We start from the raw sequence: 18,046 nt of genomic DNA, 5'->3' as shown, positions 1-18,046 counted from the left end.
CCACTGAACCAGAACAGTCAGGGATGGTACCATCCAAACATACTTGCTTAGAAGGGGTAGAGAGGGAAAATAGTGATTTATGTTCTGCAACATGCAAACTTGCCAGGCTTGAGCAGATCTGATATTCTGCTCCTACAGGCCCAGTCAGACCAGCCCAATACTGGCACAGATGAGAAGATGCACACTTGCAGCCACTTGCACTATGACTCCTGCAAGTGAAGGCTCATCTACACAATGCCCACCATGCATCACTGACTTAACTCTTTATTGCTTTTTAAGTCAAATCATCAATATAAACTGTCAATGGCCTCACTGGCCATGTAGCCTCAAACTGATCTCTCTGCCTTCCTCCATTCTGAGACCATTTAAGTGTCTGCAGTTTGCTAGCATTCCCTGGCTTCCCACTCCAAACACGTTCTAAAAATGCAAATCCAAGCAACAGCTGCATCATAGTTTATCAACTGCTTCCTTATTACCCAGCAAATACCAGATTAATTCCATGTTTAAAGCTGAGTATGAGTCTCACATGTCAGACAGGTGTTTTCAGGTCTGTTCTCCAAGATAACTGCCAAATTGGTGCTCGACCTCAAGCAGTCCTTAAGGATGTGGCCACATGTGCCTTGGGGGTTGCACACACGTGCACTGGGCTGGGGATCATCTCTGTTAGTGGTGTGAGTAAATCCCCAGATGGTCATTTATGATGGGAATATCACAGATCTGTCCACACTAATGGGAGAGACAGAGGTGGACACCATGCCTCTGAAACTGGGGCAATATTTCCTGGTAGACAGAGAAAGTTCTCCTGGAAGGAGAACTGGCCTGGTCTCCTTGGCACACAGGAAGGACTGTCAGTGAATCCATGCCACTTGTTAGTTCTCTACAGTTTGGGAAGCCCATTTTGAACACAGCAGTTGTTTTTCTGGATTCCATGGGGCTATGCCTTCTGTACTTGAAGAAGCTCAGAGGTTCAGTCAGAACAGGCCCAGCCTTAAATTCCTGCATTTGGGTAGATTATCCACCAATCGAGGACATCCACCCAGTCCCCGAGCAATGGCTCTGATCTTTCCAGGGCACAATTTTCTGCATGCCAGCCTGTCACACCACACTACATAGGGCCATGCTGAAGCTGATCTGATCTTTTTTGTACATTCAAAATTTTTCCCAACAGTATAAAACAAACTAAATCCTTCAAATCTATGCTATTCTCATACTCAGAACTGGGGTTTAACAGTGCAGAGGAAGCCTGCAAATATCACCATCAAATAAAAGCTTTTCCTCATTTGCTGTAGCTCCTGCCCATTTACTCCAAATCTCTTTCATGGCTGCCCAAAACTTCTGATTCTTGCTCCTGCCCATCTACATGCATTCTCATGGTAAAGAAAGAAGTGATGTGATGCTGCTAGCCCTCAAAATTCAGTACAGAGCACAGGCTGCAGGAAAGTGGGGTAGGGCATGGTCTTTCCTGACTGTACCAAACTCAAGACAGAAATTACTTCCTACTGTAGGTTCATGGTTAGCTGGGGCTGTTCTTTAGGGAAATGCAGCTCCAACACAAGTGTTAAATGAGGCAGTACTCCAGCACTTCACTGTTGTCCCCAGCTGTGGACTGGAAAAACATTTTCCAATGAGACAGATATATTGAAAGCCCCTAAAAAGGCTCCAAGAGAAATGGAGAGGGACTTTGGACAAGGGCATGGACAAGGGACAATGGCTTCCCACTGCCAGAGGGCAAGGTTAGATGGCATATTGAGAAGAAATTCTTCCCTGTGAGGGTGGTGAGGCCCTGGCACAGGGTGCCCAGAGCAGCTCTGGCTGCCCCATCCGTGGAAGTGTCCCAGGACAGGCTAGACGGGGCTTGGAGCAGCCTGTGGAAGGTAGATGTCCCTGCCCAAGGCAAACAGTCAGAACAAGAAGTGCTTTAAGGTCCCTTCCAATCCAAACCCAAATCAATCTGCGATTCTATTATTCTGTAATGTGAAAGCCAGTTTCAAAGAGCTACTTCATGAAACTCTAAACATACAGACATTAACTGAAAAATCTTCATGGTCATCTTAGTTTTGTGGCAAGATGATTATAAAGCTTAATGAATTATCCTTTGTAAAATACTTTGAGATCTTGGGTGGAGCACACCTTGAAGTAGCAGAAAGCATTCTGTGGCAGTCATATTTTCTGAAAAATCACTTCGCCCAGGATTTTTCTCCTGGGAAGCTGAGAAGACTCAGAGAAAAAGGAAAATAATATTATCTCATTTGCTTCTCCTGTGTTTTGCTGCTTTGGAATGTGGTTGGAGATTGTTTATCCAAGAGGTGATTGTTTCATTGGTTTCATGTGAATTGTTTTGACTCAATGGCCAACCAGGGTCAAGCTGTGTCAAGGCTCTGGAGAGAGTCACAACTTTTTCATTAATGTTTTTTAGCCTTCTTTCTCTATTCTTTAATATAGTTTAGTTCAGTATTCTTTAATATAATATAGTATCATACAATAATAAATTAGCCTTCTAAGAACATGGAGTCAGATGCATCATTCCTTCCTACATCTGGGATCCCCACAAACACAATAGCATTCCTTTCATCTCCTTGATTAATCATGTAATATATCCAAGAGAGATGATCCCATGCACATACCTCATTATCTCCTTAGGCCTGTCTTCTTCCTTCTCACATATGTTTTACTCTGCAAACTTTATCTTTGACAGAACCTTTGGCTTAAGTAATCAGCACTCCCAAACACATGTAGCATGTTACAGTGCATGATGGGATAAGGAGATAATTCTCTTTCAAAGTGGAACCAAAGGTTTCTACTTTGACCTTTCTACACTAAAAACTGAACTACAGTGGGAGCTGGTTTGTTTGTTTAATCGCATTAGACTGAAATATTTCTCTCCAGTGAGACCATGACAAAGGCTGAGCCAGCCTGGCAAGACATGAAGAACAGAACAGGTTACTGCAGCTGCTGGAGAAAAATATGTAAATAACTCTATGGTGGTGGGCACCCAGCCAGCTGCAGTTGGACTGTGGATATGAAAATTAAGCACCAAATGGTTGTCTTGAAAAAAACCCTGGGTTTGTTTGCTTTAGCAGATGAGTGCCAGGCTTTATATAATAACAATGCAGACGTGTGAGCATTGCATGCTCCCCTCCCACAGCTCCACCAGCATAGCAATGATTTAAGTGATTCTTGGAGCAGAGCTGGGATTGCTTCTGGCTGATAATGCAAGCTCTTTAAACCCAGAGGAACTGCATTCAGAGCCAGCCCCCACCCTCCTTCACTGTCCTCTCCAAACTGCCAAATGGCTAAATGATGAGTGGCTGGCACATGAAATGAGGGAACCTGAACTCCACAGGTTGCTGAGAACTGGGGCTGCCCTGAGAGTTGGATCCCTGGAAGTCTAACGAGAATAAAATCCAGCTCTGTTGTGAAAGACAAAACTCACAGTGTTAGACATTACTGGCCCAATATTTCGTTAAAAGTGATGTGAATAATCCCTTCCTTGATTTTAGAATAATGTTACTATTTATCTCTTTAAACAGCAGCTGCTCTGCACAAGGCACACCCATGGTCTGGCTCCAAAGGCTGCCACAATCTGGAAGGAAGCAGTGCCATTTTTCTACCTGGCCAGCACATCTGTTTTCAGTGGTGCTTTCATGGTATTCAGCTGCCAAGAAATCTGTTTTCCTATAAGTTTGGAAGAATTCCTGAATCCTGGGGAGCCAGTGGGGGTGAGACACAGTAGGTGATGCTACCCTGAAGGCTGGTGTATCCCACCACACACCTCCTCCTGCACCTGGGGGAGACTGTGAATGAGCTGTACCACAAGAAGCTGCTCTGGGGCTCCTGTGTTACAGACAGGGCTCTTTTTAGCATGTGCTATGCCTTAGTTTGAAAAACAGATATCTGCCAAGGAAGGGGAGAACCTCCCTTGGGATGGAGAATATGACCCGCTTCACTCCAAATTATTATTATTATAACTTTGAAATTATGGGACTTTCAGGCAAAGATATGGGAAAATTAATACCATTCTTTACTAGTATATATATATATATATATAAAAAATAAGGCAAGCAAACAACAATAGCAGCAACAACAAACAAGCACAGCCCCAGCCCCAAGCACAGCCCCAAGCACAGCCCCAGCCCCAAGCACAGCCCCAGCCCCAAGCACAGCCCCAAGCACAGCCCCAGCCCCAAGCACAGCCCCAAGCACAGCCCCAAGCACAGCCCCAGCCCCAAGCACAGCCCCAAGCACAGCCCCAAGCACAGCCCCAAGCACAGCCCCAAGCACAGCCCCAGCCCCAAGCACAGCCCCAGCCCCAAGCACAGCCCCAAGCACAGCCCCAAGCACAGCCCCAGCCCCAAGCACAGCCCCAGCCCCAAGCACAGCCCCAAGCACAGCCCCAGCCCCAAGCACAGCCCCAGCCCCAAGCACAGCCCCAAGCACAGCCCCAAGCACAGCCCCAGCCCCAAGCACAGCCCCAAGCACAGCCCCAAGCACAGCCCCAGCCCCAAGCACAGCCCCAAGCACAGCCCCAGCCCCAAGCACAGCCCCAAGCACAGCCCCAAGCACAGCCCCAAGCACAGCCCCAGCCCCAAGCACAGCCCCAAGCACAGCCCCAAGCACAGCCCCAGCCCCAAGCACAGCCCCAAGCACAGCCCCAAGCACAGCCCCAAGCACAGCCCCAAGCACAGCCCCAGCCCCAAGCACAGCCCCAGCCCCAAGCACAGCCCCAAGCACAGCCCCAAGCACAGCCCCAGCCCCAAGCACAGCCCCAGCCCCAAGCACAGCCCCAAGCACAGCCCCAAGCACAGCCCCAAGCACAGCCCCAGCCCCAAGCACAGCCCCAAGCACAGCCCCAAGCACAGCCCCAGCCCCAAGCACAGCCCCAAGCACAGCCCCAAGCACAGCCCCAAGCACAGCCCCAAGCACAGCCCCAAGCACAGCCCCAGCCCCAAGCACAGCCCCAGCCCCAAGCACAGCCCCAAGCACAGCCCCAAGCACAGCCCCAGCCCCAAGCACAGCCCCAAGCACAGCCCCAAGCACAGCCCCAGCCCCAAGCACAGCCCCAAGCACAGCCCCAAGCACAGCCCCAAGCACAGCCCCAGCCCCAAGCACAGCCCCAAGCACAGCCCCAAGCACAGCCCCAAGCACAGCCCCAAGCACAGCCCCAAGCACAGCCCCAGCCCCAAGCACAGCCCCAAGCACAGCCCCAAGCACAGCCCCAGCCTCTCCCAGGCGCTTTCCCCTCTGGCGCAGTTCCGGGCACGGCCGCCAGGGGCGCCGGTGGCTCCCGGCCGGGCGGGGCAGCTGCGCTGATTCCCCCGCGGCTGCAGGGGGCGCTGTGCCGCCTCTCACACGGCAATGGCGGCGCGCTGGGTGGCGGCAGCGGCTGCAGCGGGAACCTCGGAGCGGGGGCTGGAACCGCGGGGACGAGCAGACTCCGGAGCAGCAAACGAAATGTAACAGACACTGCGCAGCTGTAGCAGGAGCCGAGGGGTGTCCCGGCAGGCGGGGGTGCTGAGTTACAGGGCAGTGAAAAACCCGGAGCAGTGGCAGAGAAGCGGCGGCGCTGGGCAGTGGCCGCGCTCGGCTCCCGAACAGCGCCGGGAGAGGCTCCCTCGGAGGGGGAGGAGGCTCGGGGATCCCCGAGGCACCCGAGCAGATGGTGAAGGTCCTTTGTGACGTGAGGCAGCTGGTAATAAGGTCCCAGCTCAGTGGCTTCGGTCACGAGCAAAAGCCTCACCCCAGGGCAGAAGCAGGACCGGGCTGGGCTCCTGCAGTGGCAGCGAATTCCCACCCCAAGCAGCAGCCCCAGCCTTCCTCTCCGAAGCCAAGAGAGCAATCGAGCTGGCAGCTGCCCTGGGCCTTTCTTTTAGCAGTCCAATTCCTGCAGTATCTCTGCCCCTCCGAGAGAAACTCTCAGATAAGAGAAGCGCAGCCAGATGCCCTTCTCTCCCCTGAGCTTGCAATTTCTTTTGCCCTTCCTAAGTACCGATCTCTGTTGTTTCTTAGGATAAAAAAAGGGGGGGGGGGGTGGGAGAATTCCCTAAGAAAAAAGAAAAACAAAATGATAACCCAACATGCTATTATAAACAAATCACTCTGTAGAAAAATGACAAAGTGGAATTGTGGAAAGTCGGGAAGCCCTGAGCACTGACCCTTCAGCATCTTCTTTTACCCCTTTTCTGTTGAAATGTTGGGAAATATGTAGTGGTTTTTTAATTAAATTTTCATTTCTTTCTGATCACATGAGACCAGGGTCTGGTTCCAGTACAAGAGAGTCTAAAGGGCCACACTTAGAAGTTACTCACCTTCCTGCCACAAAAGTGGGAACAATTCTAAGCACAGACCAGAATTCTCTCTGTCCAGACTTGGTTGACACTTCCCCCAGTGTGATACAGTTTGAATTCTGCCTCAGTAAGGAGGTAAATGCTGTAGCAAAAAAATATTATTTTTCAAAACTCCTGTCAAACGGTAGATGCTGGATTCACAAAAAACCCACACCCTTTACACATTACAGCATGATGTCTCATCTTGAAAAAAACCCTTGTCCTACAGTCAGTCTGCTGTTGGCTTTAAGCCCACAATTGTGGGCCAAGTTCCTCTTTACTCTTTTTTACATCTCAGCAAACTTTCTCGTAGTGCATGAGGAAGGTTTCATCCATGACTCATGGTATGCCATTCATTTTCTCACTTGCTTTAGTGCTTTCTGTCCTGACACTGCTGGAAACAATTTTATTCAATGAAAGATGAAATTCAGGAGCAGAATTCTGTGCTAAGAGAACTTCTTCCAGACTTGGACTCATTGCTAGTCATTTTTTGAGCACTAATGCTGAGGCCAAATTGAATTTGGACTGATAGGAAAATGTTATGTGATATATGTTCAATCCTTTCTCCTTTGTGAAATTAATGACAATATCTGAGACAATCAGTGAAACATTGTCTGGCTTTTTGAGCAAGGTGAAGAACATAAGGCAGAGGGGGAGTTAGGTGACTACAGGAAAGCTAGAAATAATCCTATTCACGACATACAAATAAAAGAGTGTAAAATGAGAAATGGGAGAGCATGGCAGCAACTGCTGAGAAACAAAAGCAGTTAAGAAGTAGCATTGGAAATCCCGTATCTCCAGATTTATGAAAATGTCAGAGTCATTATGAAATCTCAGATAGAATCAGAAAATTTGTTACACCCAAATGTACCGGAAACTGGTCAACGAATGAGAAGGTGCCCTGCATCAAAGGGTACACAAGGTTTCCCTTTGTCTTTATTATGTATTAGAAGCAATGCCTTAATTTATCTGGTGGAAGAAACACTCAAGACCTAAACAGAGCCAATCTCTACCATCTGTGTCTGACATCCCAAAAATTTGTTTTTATCCTGTGCAGACAGTCAGACACGTTGCAAGTGTCTGAGCTAGAGCTTCAATACTGAACCCAGGGCTCTTCCAAGTTCCTGACTTTATATCAGGGTGGGACCTGTACCTGCAGCAGCTTCCTCCTCTGCTCCACCTTCCACAAAGAGAAAGCCTGGGAGAGTGGGCAAGGCAGGAGCTGCAGTGTAGTCTGAACAGGTTTCCAATCTGAATGCCCAGGAATGCAGCCTTTTTTTTTTTTTTTTTTTTTTTTAAACTGGTTTTCCAGCTAGATCCAGATGAGGCTGACACATCCCTATACCATCCCTTGGTCTAAGACACTAAATTGTTTTGTCTTGGAATAACAAATCCATTCTACCTGCTCAAAACAGAAAGAGTTTATTGTAAAATTGTATTGGGTAGCAAAGATCTGTCAAGGTTTCTAATAAAAAACTAATTGCTAAACCTTAAGAGATGAGTCACCATATTGACCATGGTTCAATACTAAATCCCTATCATAGGAGGGATCCAAGAGGACCAGTATTTAAATAGATGCAAAACCACAAGTGAAACCTGTGTTGCACTCCCTGGAAAACACAGCTAGTGAGTGGGCACTCAGCTTTTCCACTTCCCTTTCTTGCTTGATGCTTCCTCTCCCCATCTCACCTCCAAATCATTCTCTTCATTTTAGAAGAGATAGGAAAAGTGAACATACATGTTCTGTTAACAAGTGGAGATTGGTGTCAGGGATGGAATTGTGCAAATGTCCAGGTTACTGCTAAAGAAAGGGACTTTCTAAAAATGTAGAAAATATCAGGTATAATTATCAATGCATATTTCAGGAAGTATATTTTGAAAAAAACCTTTACTGCAATACAGTTGATAGCAATACTATGAAAATACCCAGTAACACTAGAAGGAAAAAAACCCAAACCAAACAAACAGGGAAGAAGAAAAAAAAAAGAAAAAGAAAGAACAAAACAAACAAACAAAAAAAAACACACACAAAACCCCCCCAACCCAAAACCAAAAAAAAACCACAAACCCCAACATGAACAAAAAACCTCAAATCCAAAAAAAAAAAAAATCCCAAAAGCAAACTAAAAAACCCAACAAATTCCAAAGCACACAAACTCTTGAAACAAATTTTCTAAGCCATTTTCTCCACTTCATGAACAAAGGGGATTTACATCTGGTTTACATTATCAATCAAAATTAGGCAAAAAGCTTAAAAGAATTTCTAAAACATGATAGATGCACAGATGATCACATCAAATAACAAGAGAAGTGAGATAACCCAAAAATGCTTATGCAGATGCTTTCAGCATTCTTAAAATATTTTTTCCTGTCTTAGCACAAACAGAGCTTATTGCTGGTCTTCCACAAATTTGCTAGTGTTGGAAACTGAATGTTAAAGAGAGAAAAAGTTCACTCTAAGTGTACGGCTTGATGCTCAGGGGTCTTTTTTTGGTTTGCTCGGGGGAAGACAGTGCTGTTAGAGACGACACGGACTGCGTGGGGCAGGAGCTGGGGCAGGAGAAGGGGCTGGGACTGGGTCTGGAGCCGCTCCAGCAGCAGCTCGGTTACAGTTTGCAGACAGGCGCCAAAATTCAAAACACGCGCTGTACTGTACTGCAGCTCCCAAGCGCGGCTGGAACAAAGCGCAGCGGGCGGGTGGGGCAGGATCCGACTCCCTGCGAGCAGCGACCACAGCACCCTGGGATTTGTAGTCTCTGCTCTGTGCTTCCTTTCCCGATTCAGGCAGAAAGCTGAATTTCGCGCTAAGCCGCCCGTCATATCATCAGATCTCACTGGCAGCGCCCTGCCGGCAGTGGCCCTCGTGTAGAGAGGCTGTGCCTTTCAGAAAGTGCACGGGGAGTGATCTTGCTTCATTTTAGCTGTTACTCGTAAACACCCTCCGGGAAACCCGCTGATACCCAGCACTCCACAGACTGGTGTGGAAACTGCCACCCTCGGCTCTCGGTAGGGGACGGAGGCGAAGGGACACGCAGCGCTGTCCCGGGAGAGGGGATGCCCGAGCAGGTGGGACAGGCATTCTGCTGTCTCACGCAGCCAGGACAAGTAGTTTTGCATCAGATGGACATTTTGAGTAAAGTGCATTCAGGTGGAAACCTGTGATTTATGCAGTGATTGCTAAAGAGACTTCCAGCTATTTGCCCACATGGATATTGAGCATCCAGAATTCCTGGGTTTATTCCAAGGTTTTCCAGTTTGAGGTGTACTTGATACTAGGATTTATTTCACATGAAGATTGTTTTAGTTCTATTTTGAGACCAAATAACTACTACCTACTTTTTCACCCTGTTTCTACCTAAGTTTTCACATTGTATGCTGTATTTTCTTGCTGTCTTTCCTGTTTCTCTATCCAGACTTATACTCCCACCTTTGCATAATGCTCTTGCTACTTTTTCTCTTTAGTCTGCATATAGATGACACACTTTTCAGTCAGTTTTTTCAACTTCTCCTTTTTCTCAGCCCTCTCTTCAGCTCCCTCAGCAAAAAGGTTCAAGACTAGGAACAGCTTTTACCAGGAACGGTAATCTAGTTTATACTAGTTAATGGGCAAGAACTGACAGAATTTGGGGTTTTGGGGAAAAATACGACTCCAAATACTCAGGAACAGAAAACTTATCGGTGAATTTTAGTTTGTACAAAGTCTGACTATGTAGCCAAAAAAACATCACTCTTCAGGCACTCCTAAAAATATCAACCTTGGGATGTCCAATCCATGTTTTCTCCATTTCAGCACATACCTGGACCCTGGCCTGTGCACAGCCGACAGCAAAGGGCAAAATCGCACAGGGCACAGGCGGCTGTTAACGATATTTGAGGGAACTACAGTGAAAACACAAACACACCCTTCCAGGGAACCATCAGCCCACAGGCCTGAGCCCCGCGAGGGATCCGGGCTGCTGCTCCGCCAGGAAGGGGTGAGGGTCAGTCCTGTCGGTCGCTCCAGTCCCCTCCGCAGCTGCCACCAAAACCTCTTCAGGTCAGAACCGGCCCCAGGCCCGGCTCCGTCCGTGACGCGCAGCCCGAACCGCCCGCGAGCCCCGATCGGCCGCAAAATGGCGGACAGCGCTGCACCCCGCGGCCATCTTGGCGCCGGGACTGCATGTCCCAGGCGGCGCCGCGGCGCGAGGGGCCGCCCGCCCGCCATCTTAGCGCTCCCTCCCCTGGTGCGGCGGGATTGAATGAGTCGCTGCCCGCCCGCCCGCCAGCCCAGCGCCATGTCAGGCACTCCGAGCCGCGGCACCCCCGGCGGGACCCCGCTGTCGCCGACCCGCATCTCCCGGCTGCAGGAGAAGGAGGAACTGCGGCAGCTCAATGACCGCCTGGCTGTTTACATTGACCGTGTGCGGGCACTGGAGCTGGAGAACGACCGTCTGCTGCTGAAGATATCGGAGAAGGAGGAGGTCACCACCCGGGAGGTACGGCCGGAGTTGGGGGCGAGCAGCGACTGCCCGTGTGGCGCCCCCCGCCTCCGTCCCGGGGCGGGTGCGCGGCCCGGGGCTCGGCCGGCCAGCTCCCGCCCGTTCCCTGCGCGGCGCGGGCTGCGCTGTGGCGGCTCCGTGCGGCCGCCGCGCCATGCCCGTCCGCCGCGCGGGGAGCGGGGGCTGTGGAGACCCAGCACCTACCCGCGCGGCCCTTCGGGGCGGCCGGGGGCACTCCGGCCGCGGGGTCGCGCTGAGGGACTACTGGCGACACATTCAAGGCGGGATTCGGCATGGGGAGGAGCCCGTGCCGGTGGCGGGAGCGGAGCGGGGCGGACGCGGCGCTGCGGGCGGTATTGGTGCTGCCGCGCCGGCCGGGCTGCAGCGCGGAGCCGCTGCGGGTCCCTCGGCCGCGGGCGGGGCTCGGCCGGGGTCGCGGGCGGTCCGAGCCCTCCAGTGCCCCGCGCCCATAGCACACGAGTCCTCTGGTACCGGCGTGTTGGGTGTCCCCTACGGCCTCTGGTCTTGACGGCTGATGCAATGGGATGGGAGATTTGAAATGGTTTAGACTGGCCTTGCCTCTGGCCGTAGGAAATCTTTTACAGACTCCGTAAATACTCGGAATCAAGTCCGTGTAAGCGACTGATTTGTTTCCTCCAGTTTTGGAAGGAAACTGCATGATTTTTTTTTTTCCCCTAAGCCTTGCTTTTCCCTATTCTGTGGTGTCTGCTTTCCGCGGTACTGTCCTTCCCCTGTGGCGGAAGGATGTAGTCGGTGACACACTGGGGACAGTCCCGTCCTGTGCGAGTCCAAACCCCCTCAGCAAGCTGCGGTGTCCCACCATTGAGATGATGTTAAGGTGCTGTGGAAAGCCTATCAATAAACAGCCTGGACTGTAACTTCTGGGATGTGATGGATCGCTGTGCCACTGTGTCGCTTTTAATTTTTTTTTTGTCTTTTTTCCTTCTTTCACCCCTTGAGATGCTGATTTGATGGTTCTTGGGGTGTTGGGAGGAGGATTTGATTTAATTTAGTTTAAGTAAGCAGATGTTATAATGTCTTATTTGGGGATGGTTTGGAGTACCTGCAATCAGTGTATGTGTGCCCAAAGCAGAAGTACCTTTAAAGTCCCTTTGTATCATTTAATGATATATTGTAACTTCCATGCTTTCAAAATCACTAGCTATTTCTAAGCATGAAACATCACTTGCCGTGTGAAATCATGCTATAAACAAAATAAACACATCTAATTTAGGGAACTTCTAAGGTGTAGATTGCTGGAGGCTAGAAGGAGTATCCCTTTGAAATGCGAGAGGCAGAATGTAATTCTGTTGATGGCACATATGTAGCAAGAATAAGAGGACAAGCAGACAACATAGATATGATTTCATTAGAGTTTTAACATAAGTGTAAAACAGTTTGTAACAGTGTACTGTGTGAGCAATTCTGAAAAGTATTCTGATGCAGTAATCAGAAAATAAACTTGAGAATATTGATAGGAACCTTTAGGTTACTTTGAACTTTCCGCCTCTGTTTTTTTCATCCAGACTTCAAAAAGGTCTTAATCCTTAGACATAGCAAACTTCTTCAGGATTCATCAAGCTCTTCTTTGGCACTGATGCTTTGGCTTGTCTCTGCACCACCTTTGTTAAATACTTTCCTCATCCCGTTAGGAAGGTCTGTTTATTCTTTATGTATGTCCACAAAAGGAAACTTTGTAGTTTTGTTGTTTTAGTACTGGGTAGTGAACATTGGTTTAGGACTGTAGAAGCAGTAAGCCTTCACATAGTTGTCCGATTTTCTGTTTACTGGAATGGGAGAATCCTGTCCTTTCACTTTCAGGACCAGCCTAGTAAATTGGATTTTCTGCTGACAATTCAGCAAATTCCAACAATTATTAATTGTTGGAATTTGCATTCATAAAATTATTAGGCTTAGTGTGAAATAAGATATTAATTAAAAATAAATCCTCCAAATCCCACAACCTCCCCCAAACAAACCCCAAAGCAGCTCTAACTTCTGTGTGGAAGCACAGTTAAACATAGTCCAGTGAAATTTACATACTGTTCTCTCTGCATTATTAAATCTTTAAGCATCTAAGCTCTGCATGCTTATAGGAGACTATTTTCTTTTTCCACAGTGTTCAAAATGAAAATTCCCATTTGTTGTCCTCAACTGTGTGTAAATTTGAGTCTGATCTTATGTATTATTTATAAAAGCTAATTCAGTATTCTGTTATTTTTGGCTTTTCTTTGGTAATGGCAGAAAACACTGCCTGCCACTGTGGTAGGTGGGATCATGGACATTGTGGGAAGCAGACAGGAAGGACTGCTCACCAATGGGCCCTTGGTTACTACCTCAGACTTCTGTCTAGAGAGCAGATGATAGGGGTCCATGATCAAAGGTGGATTTCTCAAGGTTAGGGATAGCTATGGCAAGCAGTATACAGAACCGTGGTTATCATGAGAGAGGTGTTTGTTCTTTGCTTGTCACTCCAGTATCCCACAGGGACCATACCTGAGCTGGGTGAGACTGTTATTTGCTGACATGACATGTCCTGAGTAATGGGTGACCATTCCTGACACCCCCTGCCCCAACCCTGCATGTGTGGGAACGGTTTTGAGCTGTGCTCAAAGTTCTGGTTTAGGGTAGTGTCTTCTGGATGAGAGAAGTTCTACTGCTGCTGATCAGGCAAGGACTGTAGTCGTTGTTCTGTCAGAGATTCTTTAATAATCAGCTGATCAGGATGTTCTTTTTCCTCATTGTTTCAATCACCAACTTGAACAAGATTGCAGAAAGCAGCTGTTTGCTGTTTGTGTGGCAGTCTCAGCATGGTCTTAGAAAAATATAATTCCTGTTCTTTTTGATGAACACGGGGTTGCCATCTCTTAAGAGCAGAGAAAAGGAGCTTTGCAGTTGATTAATCTTTAGTTCTTTATTAATTATAGCCTTTTTTCTAACCCTGTCCAATGCTGCTTTACTTGTATGCAGTAGGCACATGGACAAATAAAAAGTGTATACTGTAAGCTCTTAGAAAAATACAAAAAAAAAGTTTGCAGATGTGGCTGAGGGAACCTCTAACTGTTGTCATTCCTTCTCTATGTGCTTTCCTCCATCACTGCCCTTGTGTAAGTTAGCCTGTGACAGAAGAGAAATTGAGTTCATCCCCTTGTTTTTCTGCATCCTTAGTACATGACTGATGCTGTTCTCACTGTGTTGGGTCACTGTTGCAGTAATTAATTTGTGAGGCTGGGAGGAGACATACTGGAAGAGCTAAGAGAACAGTCCTAGAGCTTTCCTCAGTTGCGTTTTACTAACTCCCGACTCTCTCCTGCAGCGCGTATGGTTGTAGCCTTCTGGAAAACATGTTTTGATGGGGACAGGAGGGATTACTGTGCTGTTCAGAGGATATCCCACTGTGCTCACCCCCTCAAAGGAGAATTAGAGAAATATGATCCTTGGGAGCCTCAGCTGCTGACAGTGATTGCCCTTGTAACAAAAGTAGGATCTATGGGGTTCCCTCTTCACCCGTGTCTCCATGGGGGTGAGTGCAGGTGCACTCACGCCTACAGAGATGCAGTCTTACGTGGTTTCCTCTTACCTGCCAGTGTTGGAGCTACCATGCCCTTTGTGTGCACCATGTGTGGTGGCCAGAGCTACTGTCATGACCAGGATATGAGGGTTTGGTGTTGCCTAGTTGTCACCTGCAAAATACATGCTTAGATGCTTCTGTGGACGTTGGGTCACTCAAGTTGCATCTTCTGAAATATTGGGTTGAATAGTTTTCTGGCGCTGTAAATGTCATCTTGGAGGTGACATAACACATATCTTCATTGTTCTTGAGAACTTGACTGATGTTCTTGGTGGGCCTGAACCATAGCTGACTGGCAGTCCTTTGTCAATCTATAACTGGCTAAATAAGAAAATATTGAGCCACACCTGGTTGGAATACACTTGTGTTTTGCACATTAATGTATTCTTATGAGATTAATATTTCATCAGCAAATTTGTCTAGAGTCACTTGTCGTTGGCTGTGCTTGGGGCTGGGGCTGTGCTTGGGACTGGGGCTGGCTCTGTGCTTCTGTTTGTTGCTGCTCTTGTTTGTTTGCCTTGTTATACATAAGCATACTAGTAAAGAACTGTTACTCATTTTCCCATATCTTTGCCTGAAAGTCCCATCATTTCAAAGTTATAATAATTTGGGGAGAAGAGGTCACATTTTTCATTCCTAGGGAGGTTTCTGCCTTCCTTGGCAGACACCTGTCTTTCAAATCAAGACAATGATTGTCAGTGTCATCAGAGCCCAGGTGGTGTGGGGAGAGTGAAGGGCTTGAGGATAGTCAAGCAAATCCTGCAGAGCAACTCTGGATTACACAACTGCTGTTGGCAAGAGGGTTTTGGATTCTACAACAAACTCCCAGTGCAAATTTAGGCTGTGTGGAGAATGGATTGAGAGTCACTCTGGGAGGAAGGACACTTGGGGGTGTTGGTGAGTGAGGGGCTGAACCTGCCCTGACCATTGGCACTAACCCCCAGAAACCATCCTCTGTGATAGGCTGAGCCCCCATTGTGGGCAGCAGGGGAGGGGGGATTCTGCACCTCTGCTCTGTTCATAGAAGCTGTGGCTGCCCCATCCCTGGAAATGTTCAGGCCAGATTGAGGCTTGGAACAAACAGGGATAGCGGAAGGTGATCCTGCACATGGCAGGGGTGGAATGAGATGAGCTTTGAGGTCTTTTCCAACCCAACTCATTCTTTGATTCTTTAAGGAACTCTTTCAGGATTCACAACTGCTTCAGAGAGACAGGATCCACCTGATTAAATGTCCAGCATACAGCTGGATAACCCTGTCACACGCTGAGTGAGGAACTGGCTCACAAGTTGGGCACAATGGGTTATAGTGACAGAGGAACATCAGGCTGACATTGGTCACAAGTGAAGTTCCATGGGTCTCCAACCTCAGCCCATCATCTTCATCAGTGATCCTTGGATGCAGTACTCAGAGGGATTCTAAGGAAGTTTGCCAATGACACTAAATTGAGAGTAGCTGTCAACAGCTGCAAGGGCAGAGAGGCTCTCCAGGGAAATGCTGACCAACCAGAGATGGAAAATCACCAACCATGTGAAGCTTAACAAGGGCAGGTGCTAGATGGTGCCTCTAGGATGGGGCAGCGTGGTTGTGTGGATCGACTGGGGAATGAGAAGCTGAAGAGAGGCTACAGAAAGCAACCTGGGGGTTCTGACTGATGGCAAGTTGGATCTGAGTCAGCAGTGCCCTGGAGCCAGGAGGGCCAACCATGTCCTTAGGGGCATCAGGCCAGCTGGGTGAGGGAGGGGATTGTGTCCTTCTGCTCTGCACTGGAGCAGCCTCACCTTGAGTTCTGGGGGCAGTTTTGGGCACCACAGTATAAAAGACATTAAGCTAATAGAGAAGTGTCCAAAGAAGGGCCACAAGGATAGGAAAGGGTCTAGAGGGGAAGCTGTGTGAGGAGCTGCTGAGGGCACTTGGTTTGTTCAGACTGAGGGGAGACCTCAATGCAGTCTTCAACCTCCTCATGAGAGGCAGGTACTAGTCTGTACACTCTCATGACCAATGAGAGAGCATGAGGAAACAGCATGGAACTGAGTTGGGGAGGTTTGGCTTGGATGTCAGAAGGTTTTTTCCCAGGAGGTGGTTGGGCACTGGACAGGCTCCCTGGGGAAGTGCTCAGAGCACCAAGGCTGCCAGTGCTCAAAGAGCATTTGGGCAACACTCTCAGGCACAGTGTAGTGTTGTTGGGGTGCCCTGTGCAGGGCCAGGAGTTGGACATGATACTCCTGACAGGTCTAATTCAGCATATTCTATGATTCTGTGAAAGTTGTCCTGGTATCCTTTCACAGAAGCAAAAGTAGCAATCTTACATGGTCTGCATTTTAGCTGTCTGATGTGACTTTCAAATAATTTGTCTTATAAAAAAATATAAAGGTATAGAAGACTTCCAGGTACCTCATGCAGTCTGTATTACTGATTATATGATAGATTATTTTGGGACAGGGAGAAGTCTGTAGTTCTTTACCCTCTGAGATAGAGAACAAGAGTGGAAGCTCACTTCTGAACAGTTCACATTTCTTTAGTTCATGTGGTTTCAGACCCTTTGTAGCTTTGTAGTGGAAGAACAGCAGAGTCAAAATGGACCCTTGGGCTTGTATTCCACAAAATGTCTTCAAGTGTTAAAAAACAAAAGATCTCCCAAAGCACCAGTATTGGGAATAAGGGCGAATAATTGAAGTTAAGATTGTAAGGTGCACTGATCTAGTTCAGTTTATCTCTTGGGAAGGTTTGCACATTTCAAACATAGTATGTTTTGTTGCAGTAGTAATAAAAACTAAATCTTTGGGTTGCTCATTCATTGAAAATGTTCAATATAGAATGTTCTTAAATGGCAGAAATCATATCATACATCCTTTTTCAAAGAAACTTGTGTGTAAACTGGTCCTATGTTTCAGTTCTTTGATAGTTGTTGTGATGTTCTCATACCCAAATACTTTTTTTCCCCTTAGGTGAGTGGAATCAAGAGTCTCTATGAATCTGAACTGGCTGATGCTCGAAGAGTTCTGGATGAAACTGCCAAAGAGAGGGCTAGATTACAAATTGAAATAGGAAAACTGAGAGCAGAACTTGAGGAGTTCAATAAAAGGTGAGGAGGGTATTCAATTTCTTTTCTTTCAATTAGAATGGGCAATATTTGCTGTGGAAATGATACTAATGATGCTTCTTAAAACACCTCCTGGAAGGAGATCTGTGAGAAGATACAGGTTTGTCAGAGGGAAAATCCTTCTGATTGTTGGTACAGCTGGTCAGAGCACATAATTCCAGCAGTGTATAGACAAGTGCATTTGTAAATGTAAGATGAATGTCATGTAATGTGAGACTCAAGCAAATGGCTGTACCTGCTTTGTCCTGTCATACCTCCCTTTACGTGAACACGTGTGTGTGCAGCTGCTTGGTAAACTAGATTGAGAAAGAGACCTAGATTAAAATTGATCCATCCAAGGAGGGTTAATTAATGATTTTTATTTGGTCTGGCTCACTGTATGAGTGATGGGAGAAATGGAAGAATAGGGAAAATGTTGGCCCTGAGCAGTTTGGGAATATGGAAGCAGTGTTGCCTTGAAAAGACATGAAGCCACAATGTAAATGTGCTGGGAGAAGACGTTGTACTGACTAAATTTTTTTTAACTGCTGTTCAGTTTGCACCACAGAGAA

At 47.6% G+C, this 18,046-nt stretch overlaps 1 protein-coding gene across 1 annotated transcript in view; it reads left to right on the top strand.

Annotated features, from left to right (window-relative positions):
- Positions 1–10,525: 10,525 nt before the first annotated feature.
- Positions 10,526–18,046, top strand: part of LMNB2 (lamin B2) — a 28,552-nt gene continuing 21,031 nt past the window's right edge. The window contains exons 1-2 of the mRNA XM_064396271.1: positions 10,526–10,798; positions 17,341–17,477. Of these exons, the coding sequence (XP_064252341.1) occupies positions 10,562–10,798; positions 17,341–17,477 (374 nt within the window). The 5' untranslated portion in view covers positions 10,526–10,561. The remainder of the gene's footprint in view (positions 10,799–17,340; positions 17,478–18,046) is intronic.

This window comes from Passer domesticus, chromosome 21, assembly GCF_036417665.1.
Source record: "Passer domesticus isolate bPasDom1 chromosome 21, bPasDom1.hap1, whole genome shotgun sequence".
NCBI lineage: Eukaryota > Metazoa > Chordata > Aves > Passeriformes > Passeridae > Passer > Passer domesticus.
The sequence above is the reverse complement of the archived record's forward strand: the minus strand, read 5'-3'. Positions and strand labels throughout refer to the sequence as shown.